General features: G+C 44.4%; 5 protein-coding genes across 6 annotated transcripts; 2 read left to right on the forward strand and 3 right to left on the reverse strand.

Annotated features, from left to right (window-relative positions):
* Positions 1 to 5,326: 5,326 nt before the first annotated feature.
* LOC117640961 (DNA-binding protein Ets97D-like) lies at positions 5,327 to 8,743 on the reverse strand. Its single transcript, XM_034378019.1, has 11 exons — positions 8,591 to 8,743; positions 7,972 to 8,072; positions 7,713 to 7,876; positions 7,477 to 7,594; positions 7,215 to 7,338; positions 6,969 to 7,131; positions 6,776 to 6,883; positions 6,474 to 6,686; positions 6,175 to 6,381; positions 5,869 to 6,092; positions 5,327 to 5,782 (listed from the first exon to the last, which is right to left on the reverse strand). Exons 2-11 carry the CDS (start codon positions 8,067 to 8,069, stop codon positions 5,630 to 5,632), a joined length of 1,572 nt encoding a protein of 523 aa, XP_034233910.1. The 5' UTR covers positions 8,070 to 8,072; positions 8,591 to 8,743; the 3' UTR covers positions 5,327 to 5,629.
* A 371-nt stretch (positions 8,744 to 9,114) lies between these two features.
* LOC117640965 lies at positions 9,115 to 10,971 on the forward strand. Of its 2 annotated transcripts, none has more exons than XM_034378022.1 (6): positions 9,115 to 9,220; positions 9,257 to 9,305; positions 9,847 to 9,933; positions 10,005 to 10,318; positions 10,406 to 10,625; positions 10,721 to 10,971. In XM_034378022.1, the coding sequence occupies exons 3-6, from the start codon at positions 9,853 to 9,855 to the stop codon at positions 10,835 to 10,837; spliced, it is 732 nt and encodes a 243-aa protein (XP_034233913.1). In that variant the 5' UTR covers positions 9,115 to 9,220; positions 9,257 to 9,305; positions 9,847 to 9,852; the 3' UTR covers positions 10,838 to 10,971. The 2 variants fall into 2 exon arrangements, with proteins under 2 accessions (XP_034233913.1, XP_034233914.1); XM_034378023.1 differs by having other exon boundaries at positions 9,141 to 9,220; positions 9,275 to 9,305.
* On the reverse strand, positions 10,957 to 12,934 carry LOC117640964 (bystin). Its single transcript, XM_034378021.1, has 7 exons — positions 12,797 to 12,934; positions 12,469 to 12,684; positions 12,250 to 12,391; positions 12,022 to 12,171; positions 11,700 to 11,926; positions 11,412 to 11,620; positions 10,957 to 11,318 (listed from the first exon to the last, which is right to left on the reverse strand). Exons 1-7 carry the CDS (start codon positions 12,932 to 12,934, stop codon positions 11,096 to 11,098), a joined length of 1,305 nt encoding a protein of 434 aa, XP_034233912.1. The 3' UTR covers positions 10,957 to 11,095.
* Positions 12,935 to 12,936: 2 nt separating this feature from the next.
* Positions 12,937 to 16,608, forward strand: LOC117640962 (target of rapamycin complex 2 subunit MAPKAP1). The gene is made up of 10 exons (XM_034378020.1): positions 12,937 to 13,417; positions 13,720 to 13,860; positions 13,940 to 14,068; positions 14,150 to 14,310; positions 14,395 to 14,564; positions 14,646 to 14,813; positions 14,901 to 14,953; positions 15,036 to 15,158; positions 15,232 to 15,385; positions 15,491 to 16,608. The coding sequence occupies exons 1-10, from the start codon at positions 13,345 to 13,347 to the stop codon at positions 15,720 to 15,722; spliced, it is 1,404 nt and encodes a 467-aa protein (XP_034233911.1). The 5' UTR covers positions 12,937 to 13,344; the 3' UTR covers positions 15,723 to 16,608.
* Positions 16,600 to 17,609, reverse strand: LOC117640966. The gene is made up of 4 exons (XM_034378024.1): positions 17,369 to 17,609; positions 17,245 to 17,290; positions 17,032 to 17,118; positions 16,600 to 16,950 (listed from the first exon to the last, which is right to left on the reverse strand). The coding sequence occupies exons 1-4, from the start codon at positions 17,442 to 17,444 to the stop codon at positions 16,638 to 16,640; spliced, it is 522 nt and encodes a 173-aa protein (XP_034233915.1). The 5' UTR covers positions 17,445 to 17,609; the 3' UTR covers positions 16,600 to 16,637.
* Between the last annotated feature and the right edge of the window lie 100 nt (positions 17,610 to 17,709).

The raw sequence follows: 17,709 nt of genomic DNA on the forward strand, positions 1-17,709 counted from the left end.
AGTCCGCGAGGAGTCTTTCCGTCTCTCTCCCACCCTCGCGGCACGCCTCATGAGTGCGAGAGAGACGGGGCGACGCGTTTCGTTTCGATATCCGCGATCGGCAAGGCAAGAGCTCCGCGCTGCACGCGAGGGCGAGGGCGCGTGGCCTGGCGTGGCGTGGTCCCGCGGGACTCCCTCGCGACTCGGAACGGAACGGGTGAACGAGCACGGCCGGGCGGATGTCATCGTGATCATGACCGTGTCATCGTCATGCGGCCGGGGCGGGCCGGGGCCGCGCACGCCGCCACGCCGCACACACTGCCGCCAGGAATGTGGAGGAGCCTTTTCCGACCTCAGTCACGCAGCCGTCTCACTTCCGCGGCCTGGATGGATGGGTGGATGGGTGGATGGACAACCGTTAGCGAAATGTACGCATCCTGCTAAAAGCAAAAGCGTTTCCGTCCTTTCTCTGCGTGTGGCACGGCGGGATGCGCCTCGGTCCGCGGCTGTGTTTAAAGTTTCGGGGGCCGGCATCGTGCGCACGACCATGGCGCCGCCGCCGCGGCCCGCCACGCCACGCCGGGCCACGCAGCGCTGCGGGACCGGGAGAAAATTCCAGATCACATCAACGCCAAATCTGGGGTCAGAGATCTCAAGGGGGAGGGCCCGGGCCGGGAGGCAGCGCGGCACGGCAACTCAAGGCACGGCGATGTGCCGGTGCGGCGGTGCGGCGGTGCGGCCGCCGCGCTGGAGCTTTCATCTGAGAAGTCCACTTCCGCGAGGCCCGCAGCCCGCAGGCAGCGCCACGGGCTGGCCCCACACAAATGAAGCCCCCTTGTTTCTTTTTCGCGCCATTTTTTACCGTTTCGGACTGCGATAGGTGTGTTATTTTGCGGCACCATGAGCACTATTCTAAATCGTCCAAAAAAACGAAAAGCAACAGAGCAGAAACTGCGAAAGCCGCGGAAGGGAAGGAGTCTCTGAATGCGGTGTCTCTTCGGCCAAACCAATTCTCACCGATCAGCGCAAGCGCACTGCGGGTGTGGTCTTTTCCCCCTCCAGCCACCTGTGTGGCACTACTGGATATTACCCTCGGCCGTCGCCGGCGAAAGGAATAGCGGATAAAGCTTGACTCTGCACAATGCGCTGGCGCTGAGGGCGGCTGAAGGCCCAGCCATGGGAACGCTGCTCCGCTAAATTTAATTCCGAGAACGGCCCAGCCCCGGTGTGCCAGTGTGCCGGTCATGCTGGGCCGCCGCGGAGCGCGACAAGGCGACGCACTACTTGAGCACCCGCAGCACTGCAGCAGCAGCAGGAAGCTGGCGGCGTCCCGGCGCCACCCTCGGTGTTTACCTTAGGAAATGGTCCTCCTCGGCCCGGACAACGCCAACGCCCCCTCCGTGACACTGGTGGCACGCCCCGCGGCTCGCGACTGCGTAGACGCGCGCCCCGGCTGCGCGGCGACGGCGGCGACGGACTTGGACGCGGCGGTGCACGGCGGAGCACGGCGAGCGCGGTTCTGAGGCGAGGGACGTCCCTGTCGAGCATCCCGTCCGCGGGTCCCTCCCGAGCGCTCACCTGCAGCGCTGCCAACCCAAGCCAGCCCACGCCGCCGCACGCCGCGCCAGCGGCCCCGCGGCAGGCAGGTTGGCTGAGGTTGGCCGCCCTGCGGAGAGGAGAGGCCGCCCCGCCCGACCGGGCCGACAGATGCGACGGACGGGCGGGCCGCTCGCCACGCTTGGCCCACCCCGTCATTGTCATCGAAAAGGCGTATGTTATGTGGACCCGATGCATTCGCATTCGCGCGTCCTTCAATTATTTCGCGTGGGCGACTTTTTTCGGACACCAAGCTGGTTCTCACGCCGTGTGCCCGCCGAGCGGACACGGCCAGGGCGGCCTGGGTGCCCCGGCGACGGGGTGTGGGGGAGCGGTGTGGAGCCGCAGAGAAGGCACGGCGCAGACAGCCCAGCTGGGCCTAGGGCACCTAGGGCGGCAACTCGATCCGTTTCGGGCTTCGGCAGCAGGATTTTACGAGGGTGTCCTCATTTCGAAATTTATAGCACAATCCTTCACTCGCTCACACACACAGTGAGTGCACTTGAAGGTTAAAGCGCGGCCCCGCCCTTCCTCCCCCCTCCCCTCGCCGCCCTTCACGGTGTCAGCATGTCAGTGGCTAGGCGTGCCCGACAGCGCCCCGCACCGCCTCGCGGCGCCCCGACACAGTCCGGTAATTATATTGATCGTTCCGCGTTCCGCAGCCGACTCGAAATTTGCGTCGGATTTCCCCGCCCGTTCCCCTTCCTCGGCGCTGTGGGCCTGGGAGCGCGGCGGGTTGCCTATCTCAAGACGTCGGGCGCTCCACTGCAGGCCGCCTGCCGCGTAGGCAACCGGCCCGGTTCGACACACGGGAGCGCGGCGGGTTGCCTATCTCAAGACGTCGGGCGCTCCACTGCCTGCCGCGTAGGCAACCGGCCCGGTTCGACACACGGGAGCGCGGCGGGTTGCCTATCTTAAGACGTCGGGCGCTCCCGCCGATCGTCCCAATGCTCGCTGGTCGCGGTGACGCCATCCGCCACGTACCCGGTGACACAGCCGAACGCACTTTCTATCTGGAACTCGCTAGGGGCCGGCGTGCCGCCGCGCCGGCACCGCGCCGCCGCGTCCACGCAGGTAAATGAAAGAAAGCATTGCGCGGTCGGCACGCGAACCGGTCCAGTGGCTTCGTTTACTGTCACTGCTCTTAGAGGCGCTCACCGCGCGGCGCGGACCACATTCTGCGGGAATCCGAGAGGGGGAGGGGCGCAGTCTGTTTGTCGAGCGCTGCTTGTGTCTCATTTGAATGTCTCTGCGGGGCCGCGGGGCCCGAGCCTCCCCGAGCACCGAGACGCGCCCCGTTGGCGCCGTTTCTGTCGCGCCGACGAGCGGAGCGAAACGGGCATCCTTTGCCCGGCAAGGTACTGCCGCGCCGCGATGCTACCGCCTTCCGAGAACTCGTACCGTTCTGGACGCGCGACGCGAGGCAGGCCAGCAGCATGGAGACACACTAGTCTGTCTCTAGTCTGACACACTAGTGTGTCTCCATGCCAGCAGGCTGCGTGATTACTGTATCGGAATGGTCCGCGCGCTCAAGGGGCGTGCCGTGCTCTATTGGCGGAATCCGCTGTCGATTTCGCCTCGCAAGCTGGGCACACGGCGTTCGTTGTCACCCTGCGCGTGTCTGTGTTTCGAGTGTCGGGCCTCGCCCGTTTCGCGCGTTGGCGGCGAATTTGAAGCCCCGGGGCCAAGGCTTCGGCCGGGGCGCACCCTGACGTTCGCAGCACGGCGAGGCAACGTTCATACAAGAAATTTTCTTGTCACCGGATGCAAATAGCTGGCTGTCACGCTGGCGGCAACCATGGAAACGATCATGGAACGAACTAGCTCAGACTGGTGTGGCGCGGAGCGGAGGAGGGTGTGCCCTGCGACAGCCACCCTGAGGCTGTGGCCCCCAGGATAGATAGAATCAGGAAGTAACTACAGCTTCAGCTCTCCGAATGCGCATCAAAATAAAGAATCAAAGATGATAGTTAGTTGAGACTTAGGAACATGGGCAGAATTTAACACTAGAACCGCGGAAGGGGTCAATTTGACCCCTTTTAATTTTCGTCATAAATTTTTCTGACTTATTTTTTTCTTCAAGGATTTGGGGCTTTTCGACTTTTTATAAATACCAGAAAAGAACATTTGAGTGAAATTTCGGCGCTGTCGGACCATTTTTGTAGGCGTAGGACAACAATATACCTAGAACCGCGGCAGGGGTCATTTTGACCCCTGTATTGTTTGCACTCAGGAAGTTCGAATTTTGGCAATAAAAAAGCGTCACAAGCGTCAATTTTAGTGGTGAATCATTTGGGAGTGCTATGGACTGCCCTGGGAGACCTAACTTGGCCAACGGCGTAGGCGACCCGCCGAGCAAACGCCTAAATGTATGCAAGATGCGTGTGTTCCGCGTAAGGTATCTGTCTGTAGAATAAAAAAAAATCTCATTCAACGAGCGTTAAGGAAAGTAGATGATACTCGTTTGGTTTTCTTCGAGGTAGTAGTTCGGGCTTTTTTATAACTGTGTATGAGATAAATAGATAGCCCAATAATATACATGGACCTAAGCGAGCTGGCCAATGTCGGTGCGAGCCGAGCTGTGGCTTGCACCGGACGAGCCGTGAGACATTATTGCTGTTCTATGCGCACTGTACGCGGGGACAGGGGATTGTTGGCCGGTGCCGCTCGCGCTGTACCCGCGAGGTATTGTCGATGTTTCGAGCAGACTGCCTGCCATGCGACACTCACGATCCCGCCCGGCAGCCACCACCCTAATATTATTGTATTATTGTTAGGATACCGCTTGGTTTCTGGACTCAGCAGTAAAAGCACGGTGACACCTTTATGTGTCTAATAGTTTTAGATACGTTTCAAGTGTCAAGGTATCATCTGGTAAAAAATCTACGTCACTTAGTACCCATCCCCACACTGAATAACAGGAAAAGTTGCCATATACATCGGCAACTTTGGCCCGCCCCGTACATTGAGGAATGTATTAATTTCGCCTATTTTTAATCCGGACGGGACTTGAACCTGAGTCTGGGGTCAAAATAGATGTTTTTAGATCAGCATAAATTAGATCAGCACCCTCATACACATCAACAACAATGCAAAAACTCAAATAAAAAGAATGTTCTAAATGTACCCTACTGGGATTTGAACCCGGGTTCAAACCTCTCCGATTCGCTTGAAACTGGCTACCGTTGGTTTTGTCTCGTCGCCCCGATTCCAAAAATTTCCCTGCATGCTCTTCTAGCTGTATCCGTTACCGAAATCCTCCTCGACCTAAGGTAGACCATGATGCACCTGCAGCAGCGCCCCCGGGGCTCGGATCGAATTTGCTGCCAGCGGGCGGTTCTTAAGGGTCACCCAAGTAGGCTGCATATCAAATTTGGTCAAGATCGGACCACGGGAAGTCCTCAGACGGACGAACGAACGGACGGACACACAGCATGGATCATACTCCGTCCCTCCGTCATTTTTTTAACAAAAAAAATAGAAGGGACGGGCCAAAAATGGTAGAAAAGGAGCAAAACAGGTTATTCGTGCCATGCGGGTTGCCTACCTTTGGCCTTTTAAGGCCCTACATAATTCAAAATATCATTGTTGATCTCAGATACATCATTTTACATCGTTAAGGGCCCATAACATGAGCAAAATAAGAAAAATACGGGCAGAAAAAATGGGGGGTCAAAATGACCCCTTCCGCGGTTCTAGGTATACGAAAAAGTCAGCGGTTCTAGTGTTAAAGAAAGAAAGAAAAAAAATATAATGGCTAAGTTGACTCTTTTTATTGCACATGATATAGCAAACATTAAAATAAAAATTACAAACATTTATTAAAAAGGAAAATGCAACTTAAACAATTTCTGCTTTAAAACATATTTGACCAAAACACTTGTAGTAAATGTTCTTTGAGATAATCCAAAAGAACAGACATGCTATGCAACATTTCCAAAAACACAAGGAACTTTACAAAAGAGGGACTGGTACTGAAAATCAAAAACAAGTAGAAACTTCAGGTAACATATGGACATCATGTCAGTGACATGACTATTCTAATGGTAAAAATTTAAATATGCATTGGTGATAAATTGTACCGAGGGTTGAAACCCATGGCTTTTCTTTCACATTCTTCAACCAAAGCATTTAATTCACTTGCACTGTACCCCAATAGTTGTTTCAAATCACAAACAAACTTATATACAAATCTTTTTCCTGCCACCTGGAATTAAAACGAAAAATCAGTATGAAATTTAGGACCTGTGTAAGAAACTTTGTTTATAACAAATATTCTGAGGTATTACATACCTTTGAAATCATATCTCCATCATAATAATACCTGAGTGCGCGACTCAACTTCTCATAGTTCATCGTAGGTTTATTTTTCCTCTCACCCCACAGCTGAGCAACCACCTCTGGATTTATCAGCTTAAACTCCCCATCATCTCCAAGCCATTGAATCACATCTCTGTGTTCTTTGTCAGTTAATAATTCAAGTAAAAATTGCCATAACTGAATTTGGCCATTATACCCTGAAGAGGAAAACTTTTTCATTATGACAAGTAACCATGGTTAAGGAGAAAATACCAAGTGGCCACAACATAGCTTACTTACCAGAGCGATTGTTACACCCAATAGTGGTTGCATCCATTGAACCTAGAGGCAAACCAGCAGCCCGAGCAGATCGAGGCTTGCCATGCAGTTTTCCTTGACTTTCCCTTGGAGTTTTCGTTTTTTTGGAAAATGTATAAGTCTGACTTTGGCTAGCTAGAGGGTGAGACTTTTCCTTTGGTTCCCTGTGCGGTTTCGAGTGGACAACAGCTGAGAAGGAAAGAAAGTTTAACAATATAATTAACTTAGTACAACACAATATAAAAAAAAATTGGGGTAGAATAATTTTTAAGGTCACTTACCCACAAATTTGCATTTCCGAAGAAGCTCTAAATGAGTCCAAAATAAGTCTCCAGGATCAAGGGGTACTTTAGATTGGAACTGTGCCATAGTAAGGTTACATAGCTCTTCGCCAGTTATGGCCCAATCTTTTAATTGAATTCCTACAAGACTGAAATGTCTGACCGCCCATTGCAGCCAGTGAAGAACTTGAGCTGCAGACCAATCATTTGGATCTAGAAAATCAAAATCAAAACTATAAAACATCTCGAACATTCACACCCAATTTATATTGTCTGTACTGCATTGAAATGCAGAATCATACCTGGTGGTATGTTAAGCTTTTCCATCTCTTTTTTAAATTTGGCATCAACAATCCACCGTACAGGATTTGCGGATGGTGGACTTGTTGGAGATGGAATGCGAGGGGATTCTAGAAAAGAGTCAGAATTTTTTAAATCAAAATGAGAATTTTTTTTTTAAATATGGTGTTTTTAAAATTATGACAAAGATCCTACCCTGGCTTTCTTCAGTTTCCTCTACTTCACCATCTTCTGCTGGCTTCAAGACATCTTCAATATTAATTTTGTTAACCTTCCCATCAGACTTTAGCCGAACGTTAACTTGAACTAAACCTTCACCCTGGACACATTGGTCAACTAAGTTCTTATGACTCTCCAGCTAGAAAAGTGACAACAAAAAGGTGTGAGCCAAAATTATAACAGGTCTTTTGATATTTAAAAAAAAGGAAAAGGGGCATTTACCTCTTGAGAATCCTGAAGCCAAAATTCATAATCTGATAGGTCTACAGCTAATCGTTGCTCTAATAGTTCTTTTAGTGTTGATAAAGGTTCCCTGATGTCCATATGTTGAACAATCACATCATCACTAAAACAAAAAATCAACAATAGAAAATTAAAAAATATCATAATTTTGCAGTGAATTACAAAATGTAGGTGCAAAAAAAGGAATTTTATAAATTTTTTGCAGGGTTTTGAGTAAACATGAAAGTTAAAGATAACATACTCTTCTTGATGCTCCTCATTATCTTGAGACTTTGGTGACATTGCCTCCTGGTGGCTAATTTCTTCAACCATTTCCAAATCCATGCCATCCAAAACACCATCGACTGATATCAGGTTTCCTTTATTCAACAACAAAAAAGAAAAGGATTAAAAATATAAACTAGATAGATATTTAACAAATTTTTGTCTTTGACAAGAAAAGAGAAGATAAAATAAATGTCAGGTTTGAAGTCACACCTGCTTCATCTGTTGCCGCACCATCTTCTCCAAGCACACAGTCGTCACCTGGCAGCATGATCATGGTGTCATCTTCACCTAGGTGCTCCAGCTTGATTGGCTTATCCATGAGGTTTCCGTTATCCAGGATACTTTCATCTACTTCACCAAGCCCAAGCTCAGTTCTATGAGCGAGAAAATAAATTAAGTACGAATCACAAAGAAACACAAACACCAACAGCTTGATACTTAAAACGTTCAAAAGCTTGACACTGCTTACACTGCTTGAAGGTCGTTTTCAAAAGAAAACTGCTGCTGTTTCCCGTGTTCATCAACTTGAAGGATCAACACTGTCCCATCTGCCTCATTTTTTTCCATGTTCTGAAAAGAGAGAGCAAAAATATTTTCAGAGATCGGTGGGGAAAATCAAACAGTAAAATCAAGAAATTTGATAGACCCTATAAAGAAAAATAAAATTCGACAAGACCAAATGTAAACTATTATTAAGCTCCATGACAAACTCATGCTACTATGACAACTATCAAAATGAACAAATAATAATAGTTAGCAGAGTTGATGAAAATTTTCACAGACTACGCTGTAAAATAGAAAACTATGGTAATTTAATGGGAATGTGAAATGAGAGAAACATAAGCCAACAGACAACTCCAAGAACCAAGCTGCGGACGATAAAGAAAAGTATTAACACTGACAAGATGTCCGCTTAAAATTAACAGCAGACACTTGGAAAGAAGCAAATAACAATACTATTCAGAGAATGAGCATCAAACTGTTTCAAACAAACACAGGACACATAACCTATCAAACTTCAAAAATTGCTGTGCGTCAACTCGTACAAAATGTAATGGAACGGCAACAGACACAAAATATCGACTTACATATCAAGAAATGATTTCTCCAGTTCATCGCAGTAATAACAGAAAATTTGAACGGGAACTCGATAAGTTGTTTTGACAACTAAACGCGCCAGATTCACAACACGCGGAAGCAGTCAAACTCGACGTGTAAATCGAGATGGTTTCGATACTATCGAAGCAGCCAGCTCCGCTCCCTGCTGGCGGGCTCATATGAACACAAAAGGAGTCACACAGCTTGCAAACAGTTGTCTCTGACAGTACCAAGCTCTAATGTGTGCCTAGTCTCCCCGGAATAAGTAAAATAATGTGAAAGATTCCACACTGCTTTCATTCGGTAACTAGCACCACGATTCTGGTTTCTCTAAAACCGGCCTCACGACCAAACAGTGGTGCTTCCCTCGGCGCGGTGATTCTAGTGTGCGTCATACCGCGCGACACTTGCACGTCTCATGTGTGTCACCGCATGTGTGTGTTGCGTCTACCAAGTCTTCGGCACAGACGCAGGGTATCGCAAAGGGGAGGGGGGAGGAAGCGCGATGCGGCGATGCGACACACAGTCTTATTTACCCGCGGCAGCCAGTGCCCCACAGCCTCGCGCAGTGTAGGGTCGGAGTGTCCACCAATGGACTGACAGTATCGCCCCTGCCGTCACGCGCCGAGCTATTGCTTCGCGCCGAGCTATTGCTTCGCGCCGAGCTATTGCTTCGCGCTTTGTTCGCCCCGACTTCATTCCCAGGTGAGTGTCTTCTCCAGGACCACCAAAAAAGCTCCACCATCGGTCATGAAAATAGATTGCCTGCAAACATGCAGTCAAAACTGTGTTTGGTGTCATTTTTCTTTTGTTCCTCTAAAAGAAGTGTTGATTTAGCTACTGGTGGCAGTGGTCAGTGTAATTCATTTTCATTTTAAAAATTCGTGTTTAGAAAGTCAAGAGTGGATAGACACGCACGGGGAGAGCGACTCCTTTGTCAAATGAGTACATCACCAAATGAAGGTGTGTCTATTGAAAGTCGGTCGCTTTAGCGGCAAGTTGGGATCGACAAAGATAGAAGCACACTTTCCGGACGCCACGGTCCACTCACTGTACTACAAGACAAGAGATTATGAATGACCCCGCCTGTTGCCCTCACTTGTATTTATGTGGCGCGAGTCGTCCCGTCCGCCAGCCTCCAAGGCGATGCTCCGCGGCGATACCCCACGCGTCTCAGCGGGGAGTAGAGAAGAGACGCCACGCCGGCCACCTAGTTTTATCTGATGCATTCCCTCAATCGTTCCAGGCCAACATGTATCTACCGAGGGCCGCCCTCATCTTGGTGCTCCTAGGAGCAGTGGTGAATGCTTTGCAGGCTGTCTATGCTCCAGAGGTAAGAGTATGAAACTGACTTTATTCGCTGACAATGTCTTCCAAGGTGATAAAATTTACTGGTTGATGCAGGGTGACTCTGACGAGCTTTTACTAAAGGAAGCAGAACAGAGAGGCTTGAACATTAATGGCCTGGTGGATCAAGTCCTCATATCTGTGAGGAAGGCATTGGTTCTTGCTAAGGAGGAGTCCATCTCTTTGCCAGACATCACAGAAGACTTTTATAAGAATATGTGGCCGTTTGTAGTGCATGGCCATTTGCACTGTACCAAAGGATCACTAAGATCATTATCTTCGATAAAAAGGACTGGAGATGCCAACCTAGCATACAAAAACGCTAAACTGATGGTGATAGCACCATTAGGTCTTCAAGAATTGACTATTGAGTGAGTTAATGAGGAGACTTCCTTGATCGGCCATTAAGATAACATACTGCCCATGGAAGTTAACCAACATTTCTTGTTTTCAAATAGCTATGACTATGATGCCTCCATACTACATTTTGGAACAACTGGCAACCTGACAGCAAATGTTACATCTAACTCAATAACACTGGCAGTAGAAGTTAGTCTGTCAGTGGAGGGGTGCAAGTTCAAAGTAGAGGAAACAAAGGTGACAGATTTAGGTCAAATACATGTCAACCTTACAGGACTCTATCCTTTTGATGGCCTCTCATCAGCCATAGCAGAAAAGGTAACGACTTTGGTAATATATGTACACTATAGTGTTGTAGACAGTCATTCTTTTCTTGGTTATTAATAAATGTTACTCTTCTTATTAATTTTTAGGCTGTAGACAGTCTTCACGACACCATTCGTCAAGCTACAGAACAAGTGTTGCATGACCGCATCCAAGAGGTCATTCAAAAGATCCCTTGTCATTTACCAGGAATTAAGAAGCCGTGAGGAACCCAACAGAAGAAAATTCTTGGAATGAAAACAATTTTGGGTATGACTTAATGGGTCTGAAAATAGATTGTAAAAGCCACCAACAATGCACTTGCAGGGATGAATAAATCCATGTCTTTATACATTCATAATAAGCTTTTAATTTGTAACTTATACCTGATTATAACTTAAATATTAGGAAAATAAACATCTTATTCCTAGTTAATATATACACACCAAAATTCAAGCCTCAAAAACATTAAACTGACTAAATCATCAATCAGCCATGGGCTCAGGCTCAGCACCTTCAACATCTCTACATTTAGCGTTTACTAATTCTCGCCTGATTTCTGATGTTACAGTTGGGTGATTTTGATGCCTTAATAGATCCATAAGGGCAGATCTTTGTTCACTGCTAATGTCACTCTTGTATCGTTGAACAAAAGTAAGAAGGGCTTGGTGCCACAGAACAGGCAACTCTCTATGATCTCGCTGGAACCTGGGAAAATAAATATTTTGATATATTACCCACTAATTTAAAATAGTTAATGTGTGCAACTTGAAGATGGCAAAAAAAATGACTCATTCTGACCTGACAAAGTGAAAAACTACAGCATCAACCACCCGATAAGGCAGCGCATATTTCTTATCAAACAAGATTCTGAGGAATATAGAGTTGGCTCCATTGTAATCCATTTCTGCCAGTTTTAGCATGGCAGCAGCTGAATGGAGCATGGGGATGGAGTTCTTTGCCACAACAGACCCTACAATGATGGCTTCACGTAGAGTGCAAGTGCCACTCTGGAGATTAAAAAATGTTTAGGGGTAAATTGAAACAGATAGATATAAAACAAAGAAAAAATCAGAAAATACATTTTACCTCACACAGTGGAAGGAGGATACCCTTCATAAAGGCACCGGGCTTGAAAAGAGCTTTGCGAAGAGCTTGATATAGATGGAAATTAAGTCTCTTGTACTCAGCAATGTCATCCCGTACACGGGGGAGAAGAACGAGATTGAAAAATCTTTGTGCCATGTTGTCTTTTAGATTAGATGCAAAGATACGAGTGGCCTGATACATGGCAGCAGCACTCCATCTGGGTGGATCTATGAAATCAAAGCATGATGTGAAACTGAATTAATATGATTGAGACAGTAAAGAAAAAAAAGAAAACACACACACACAAGAGTCAATACTTTACCAGTAATGTAAAGAATTTGTTCCCAATTACGAAGCTTTGGAACTATTTTGAAAGCCTTAGGTAGTTTGCCACTTCGATACTTGATTAGGACATCCTTCACACCTTCATACATCTCCTTGACCCGAGGATCTAGTTCTTGCATTTGCACACCTTGAGAGTGGAAAGATCAAACTTTACATAGGCATTATCCACACAGCTGCCTTAGAAAAAAGCAAGGATTTTACTCACTTCCTGCATCTGAAAACTGAGTCTGAAGCTCGGTGTGCTTTTCAGTAATCTTTTCTTGGATTATATCAGCTAAAGTTCGACCAGTTTTGCCACTGTAGTTCATGAACATTTCAAGGGCTCGCTCATCGTCTTCATCAATATTCTACATAAGACAACAAATTAAGTGAATGTAGCAGTTAATTTGCAAGTAAGTTCATGAACAAAACTTCGATAGCATACCACATCCTCATAGAAATCTCCCTCCATGTCATCCTCAGAGCTGGCACCATCTTCATCATCAGATCCTGCATTACTAGGGCCTGCCAAAGAACTGCCAGCACCCAACTTGGTTGTTTTCTTAGCGGGTGGTGCAAGATCATCGGTGACATCTTCCAGCTCTCTCTGTTGTTGACGTGCTTGTTGGAGAATGCGACCAGACAGTTCTGATCCAACGAACTACAAAAGAAAGGCACAACAAGAATCAACAAACATTGAAAAAAGTTTAAGATGGCACAAACAAATTTTCCATTATATGAATGGTAGCAAGTAAATTAAATAATTGACATACCTCTTCATCTTCATCTTGACGAAGCCTATTTTTCACTCTGGTTGACGGCTTGGCAAAACGATGTTCCTCGATTTGTCTGTCAAGGGGCTGCGTTTTACTCGTTGGTTTGGAAAGTTTAATTTTGCTTGCTTTCCCCATGTTGTCGTCTGAGAAAATTTTTCCACAACACACGAACCTTTCACGTGGTTGGATGGAGGTTAACCTATCTCAATATTGTTGTTGATTTGGTTGTTGTTGTTCACGACATTGCTTCGAAACGAAAACCCTTAAGCACTAAATACTAAAAACTGTTTGATGCTTCAATCAGTACTAAGCTGGAATTAGGTTTTAAAAATTGAAAAATAATATAAATTCTCTAAAAAAAGTTACATCGCTAGTGACTCGACTCCCGTATCGGGTGCAAAAGCCTGTTTGATCAACATTGAAAAATATTTGCGTTTGACATGCTGGGAGCTCTTCTGGAAAACAAGTGAATGTCGGATGGAGGCAGAGGTTATGTCAGCCGGGTCTTTTATAAACAAATTAATACTATTATTTAAAAAATAGATATGGCGTTTTATGATAATAAACATTGGCTGTTATCACACATAAGGAATTCATTTGTTTCCTCTGATGACACTGGTGAGTACTATTCTCGCCATTTCAACGATTCATCAGTTTGTTGTTGTAAATAGGTTTACATGGCATTATGGCATCCCTTGTGTTTAGTACTGTTAAAATCTTTAAACTACTTGTCCCACAAATTTCTTCATTAAATTCACTGTCACCCGATCAATATTCTTGTTGTAATCCGGTGTAATGTTTCATTGAATTGAGTATTGCTAACAGCTGTTTCAAGGGGCTTCCGTTTCATTCAATTTGGTTGTTTTTACCTTAAACTTGTCATCATATTGCCCTCTAACTAATTTTTGTATATCTGACAGGAATGTGTGAGATGGTAATGCAAGGAGAAAATCTTTCCCGAAAGCTTGTCTCTTCCACAAAGTATGATTGTTACCCTGGAGAAGATGATAGTGATGAAGATGATATGGATGCAATGGGCCAATCCTTTGATATTCAATCAGGTATTTACAAGGATTTCAATTGTTTCGAAGCCGGTGTTGCTGTGGCGCCTGATGTTTCATTTCATCAATATTCTTGCAGACTTAGATTTTGGTGCCCACAGAGCAAGGTCTAATACAGCTGCTCGATTAGAGAAAATGGACAGAGAAAGAAAGCGAGCAGCTAAAACCAAACATATAAAGTGGGAGACTGCACCTGTGACATTGTCAAGTAAGTGCTGGTCTATTCACAAGTTCCATTACTGTAAACTTATGCACTTGTTTCTTTTCTTATTCTTCATCTTTGTTGCAGGAAATGAATTGGCAGAGGTATTTCAGGGAAAGGACTTGAAACAAGTTAGTTCAAGGGATGCAAAGTCACAGGGTGGAAAGTCCCTTCTAGCTCAGCAGCTGGAACAGTGTCCTGACTTACCTCAGAATCCGTTCCAGACTTATGCAAAATGTGATGGGAGTGTAAGTTTAATTTATGCAGCAACAAATTGTTTTACTCTATTAGCCTGTATGTACAAAAAACATGTGGATTCTATTTTTTGGCAGGCTCATGTTGGAGTGAAAGTTCGTAGATATGGCATATTCCTTCCAATCTTGGCACCACCTGACTGCAACTACCCAATGACTGTGATTATCTTATCTGCTGCAAAGGTTGAAGATTTAATTGGACTTACACTTTATAAATGTTCTATTCATCATCCTCAGTATAAAATCAAGTAAGTACATTGCTCTAGAGTATAGTCTTTTCCAAAAATTATTGTTGTCTGAGGGCTGTTTGATTTAATTATTTTTAACAGAGGGGGTGTTGAGAACTATGGAATGCACATAGCAGAAGATGATGGAGAAATTGACTGGGACTTTCCCTCTTTGGATCCCCGAGAAACTGTAGGAAAATTTGGATTTAAGTTTCTAGCTATGGTAGAGGGTAACAATACATGGCCGTCTCGTTCCCAAGATGTGACAAAGTAAGTGACTGATATCAGACAGAAAAGAGCTCCATATTCTTTTTGAGAAAAGTTAAGAGCCCAAAAATTTGTGTCTTTTATTTCCAGGGATGATGTGGACTCCTGTCCTGGACATGATCCTTCAGGCACTAGATCAAAGGGTAAGAATTTTACCATATAGATAAAAAGAGAAAAAAAAATCCATTTCTGAAAAATTGTCATTTTATTTTATTTATCTTTCAGCTCAACTTCAGGCAGCTGAAATGCGAATGAAAGGCCACATGACGGCCATGGAAGCACCGTTGTATCAATCATACCAAGTTTTTGTTTTACATCCACTTCGTGCCAAAACTGAGGTCCATTTAGGTAATTGTTCAGCTATGTAAATCTGTGAAAATTTTTCTTTTGGAATTGTTTATTGATCAAATTATCTGCACAGGTATTTCAGGCGAAAAAGTAGAAATTGATCCTATAACACAGCAGAAAGTCAGCGCTAAATTTTGGGTCCGCCAACGTGCTGTCAGCTATGATACCGATTGTATTGTTGCCTGTGATTTACTTGAAACCAAGTCAAATAGTCGCACTGTGTTTAGGTAAGACTCTTTGTAGATTTTACTCTATTTGCTCTTATTTTTGCTTAAGTACTGACTCTGTTTTGGCAATTTCATTCGTAAGTTTCACCAGAAAATTTGTTCTAGGTTGGTTTATTATCGTTCTCCAAGCCCATCACCAGAACAAAGTAGTGCAACTCCCCATTCACAGAGCTTTAAACACCACGATTTTGAAGCTCCAGAACAAGTTGCAAGAGCTGTAGTACAACAAATGAATCATATTTTAGAACTCCGCACTAGTTCTCATCGAAGAGAGTATCTAGCAATGAGAGAAAGGAAAAGCCACAGGAGAAAAAGCTTTCATTTAGGACCAAGATGATAGCAATAATTATAATTAATTCATAGGTCTTATGTACTGGAGTCTCTCATTGAACATGATTGCACTTAATTTGCTACCAAAGATTTAAATGGACTCAAAAAGAAAGATTAATTTGGTTATGTTCTTCATACTAACATGAAAAACATTTCCCTGCCATTTTCAACCACTCAGTAGCTACTGAGTGAGAACTGAAGTCGTTGTAACTCAAGCTATTTTATTTATTGTTTTGTCTCAGATTTGCATTGTATGTAGACTCTTTCTTCTTAATGTTTTCCATTCTTTATTCTGAACTGCCTCATGCTATTACCTTCAATATTCAGGATCATTTCTTCATTATTATCTTTTGTATCAATATAAGCTGAACTAATTTTAAGTAATTCTCCAATAGACATGTTCACTCCTTTTTCATACCTTCAACAATGCAGATGAAGATGTTTTGTGCTAAGTGAGACTGGTTTGACATATTTTGTTTTAGTTTCTCTTTGTGATGCAGAACTTTTCTTGGAAAGTTATCATACCAATTGTGATGTTAGAATAAGATTTATTTATTTATCGTTGAGGCATATACCAATGAGCTCAGTTACAAAGCATGGCAAGGCTTCAATATGGAGAAGCATTTTGCAATGGTTTCCAGCTCAATCTATCTTATCTGCCTTTCTCTTGATTCCAGTGAATTATATGGAGTCAAAAGACGCAGAAGAATACTTGTGACACCACTAATTTAATGTATTATGTTCACTTTTGTGAGCATAATTTTTACCAAAACCTTTTCACTGCCAAAATGTTTTAAGCCTTATACATTCTGTAATTTTTTTTATTGTTTTGTTAACATTGTGATGTTATGTCAATTCAGGAGAGCAATTAAAAGTGAATTGTGAACTGTGAATTTCCTTAACTTGATATAGCCCATATATTTTATTTAACTTTACGATTCTGGATCTTCAATGGATCCTGTAGCCACAATGGAACAGTATCATTAAAAGTGCATATACTATTTGATAATGCATTCAAACGAGCCTTTGATGACAGAAAGGTGTAATTTGACACTGATTGTAATCCCTTCAATTTCGCTTTGATCATTGCTGCTGTTTCTACAAATCTGTCCATATCATTGCAAAGTTTTTCATAATCTGGTCGTTGTTGGAAATGAATTATATCATCCTCAGTAAGATCTTGTTGAACAACATCAGGGGTGATTGTTGGTGGCTCAGCAGTAACCTGAGCCAACCTGACAGGAGAGAGAAAAATATCAGAAATGCAGCAATAGGGAAATATGTGTCTCAGGAGTTAAGATTTTCAGTAAACTTACGCATCTTCTGAAATTTTAAATTGAGACTTCCGCTGACGATATAAATCATCCCATTCCGACTTTTCCCTTTTTGTATCAGATATGTACCTGAGACACAATACAAATAGATTTAGGTTCCTTTAAAAACGTAAACAAAATACCAGAACAAGAGATCTAGTTGTTGTGCACCAGTACTGGAGAACTGTATACCCGTAAAGGAAAAACTACACTTACTCTCTTAACGCGAGCTCATAAGTATGCTCTTCAGCAATAGGAATAACTTGAAAAATAAAATAAAAGAATTGATTAGATCACATAAATAAATAAGTAAAATTGGATTCTGTATCTGAATCCTTACCAGACTTCCTTCTGAGAATGCTCGAACGCCGTCTCCTGGCGGGTGGGCTTGTTGTTTTTTCTTCAGATGATGACATTGTCTGTTACGTAATGAAAACTACAACAGAATACACGCCGAACATAGGGGAATTGCTTGATCAAGAGCGTAAAGACTTTTCGGCACCCGTTCCGTTCCGTTCGGGGTTATGTTGGTGTTCTGTTTGAATATTGGCATTCGTTTGTTTACCAGTTGTCATGTTTCATTGCCAACTTTTCCACAAATCGGGTAAACGGTTGAAGACCTGTGTGATTTTCTCTTCTCTCTCAAAAATCCTGAAATGGTGCTTTTCTTTTTTTTAAATG

The sequence above is a fragment of the Thrips palmi genome, unplaced genomic scaffold (genome assembly GCF_012932325.1).
Source record: "Thrips palmi isolate BJ-2018 unplaced genomic scaffold, TpBJ-2018v1 HiC_scaffold_15, whole genome shotgun sequence".
NCBI lineage: Eukaryota > Metazoa > Arthropoda > Insecta > Thysanoptera > Thripidae > Thrips > Thrips palmi.

Excerpts from the sequence above, each read along its gene's own strand:
- LOC117640965 (XM_034378022.1), top strand. The coding sequence starts at position 9,853 with ATGTATCTACCGAGGGCCGCCCTCATCTTGGTGCTCCTAGGAGCAGTG. Across the intron at positions 10,319-10,405 it reads CTTCAAGAATTGACTATTGA|CTATGACTATGATGCCTCCA; the intron begins GTGAGTTAATGA and ends GTTTTCAAATAG. Across the intron at positions 10,626-10,720 it reads CATCAGCCATAGCAGAAAAG|GCTGTAGACAGTCTTCACGA; the intron begins GTAACGACTTTG and ends ATTAATTTTTAG.
- LOC117640961 (XM_034378019.1), bottom strand. The coding sequence starts at position 8,069 with ATGGAAAAAAATGAGGCAGATGGGACAGTGTTGATCCTTCAAGTTGAT. Across the intron at positions 7,132-7,214 it reads GGCTTCAGGATTCTCAAGAG|CTGGAGAGTCATAAGAACTT; the intron begins GTAAATGCCCCT and ends TCACTTTTCTAG. Across the intron at positions 5,783-5,868 it reads ATGGAGATATGATTTCAAAG|GTGGCAGGAAAAAGATTTGT; the intron begins GTATGTAATACC and ends TTTTAATTCCAG.
- LOC117640962 (XM_034378020.1), top strand. The coding sequence starts at position 13,345 with ATGGCGTTTTATGATAATAAACATTGGCTGTTATCACACATAAGGAAT. Across the intron at positions 14,814-14,900 it reads CGTTCCCAAGATGTGACAAA|GGATGATGTGGACTCCTGTC; the intron begins GTAAGTGACTGA and ends TTTTATTTCCAG. Across the intron at positions 15,386-15,490 it reads AATAGTCGCACTGTGTTTAG|GTTGGTTTATTATCGTTCTC; the intron begins GTAAGACTCTTT and ends AATTTGTTCTAG.
- LOC117640964 (XM_034378021.1), bottom strand. The coding sequence starts at position 12,934 with ATGGGGAAAGCAAGCAAAATTAAACTTTCCAAACCAACGAGTAAAACG. Across the intron at positions 12,685-12,796 it reads GTCAAGATGAAGATGAAGAG|TTCGTTGGATCAGAACTGTC; the intron begins GTATGTCAATTA and ends TTTCTTTTGTAG. Across the intron at positions 12,392-12,468 it reads GAGATTTCTATGAGGATGTG|AATATTGATGAAGACGATGA; the intron begins GTATGCTATCGA and ends TGTCTTATGTAG.
- LOC117640966 (XM_034378024.1), bottom strand. The coding sequence starts at position 17,444 with ATGTCATCATCTGAAGAAAAAACAACAAGCCCACCCGCCAGGAGACGG. Across the intron at positions 17,119-17,244 it reads TATGAGCTCGCGTTAAGAGA|GTACATATCTGATACAAAAA; the intron begins GTAAGTGTAGTT and ends ATTGTGTCTCAG. Across the intron at positions 16,951-17,031 it reads TTTAAAATTTCAGAAGATGC|GTTGGCTCAGGTTACTGCTG; the intron begins GTAAGTTTACTG and ends CTCTCCTGTCAG.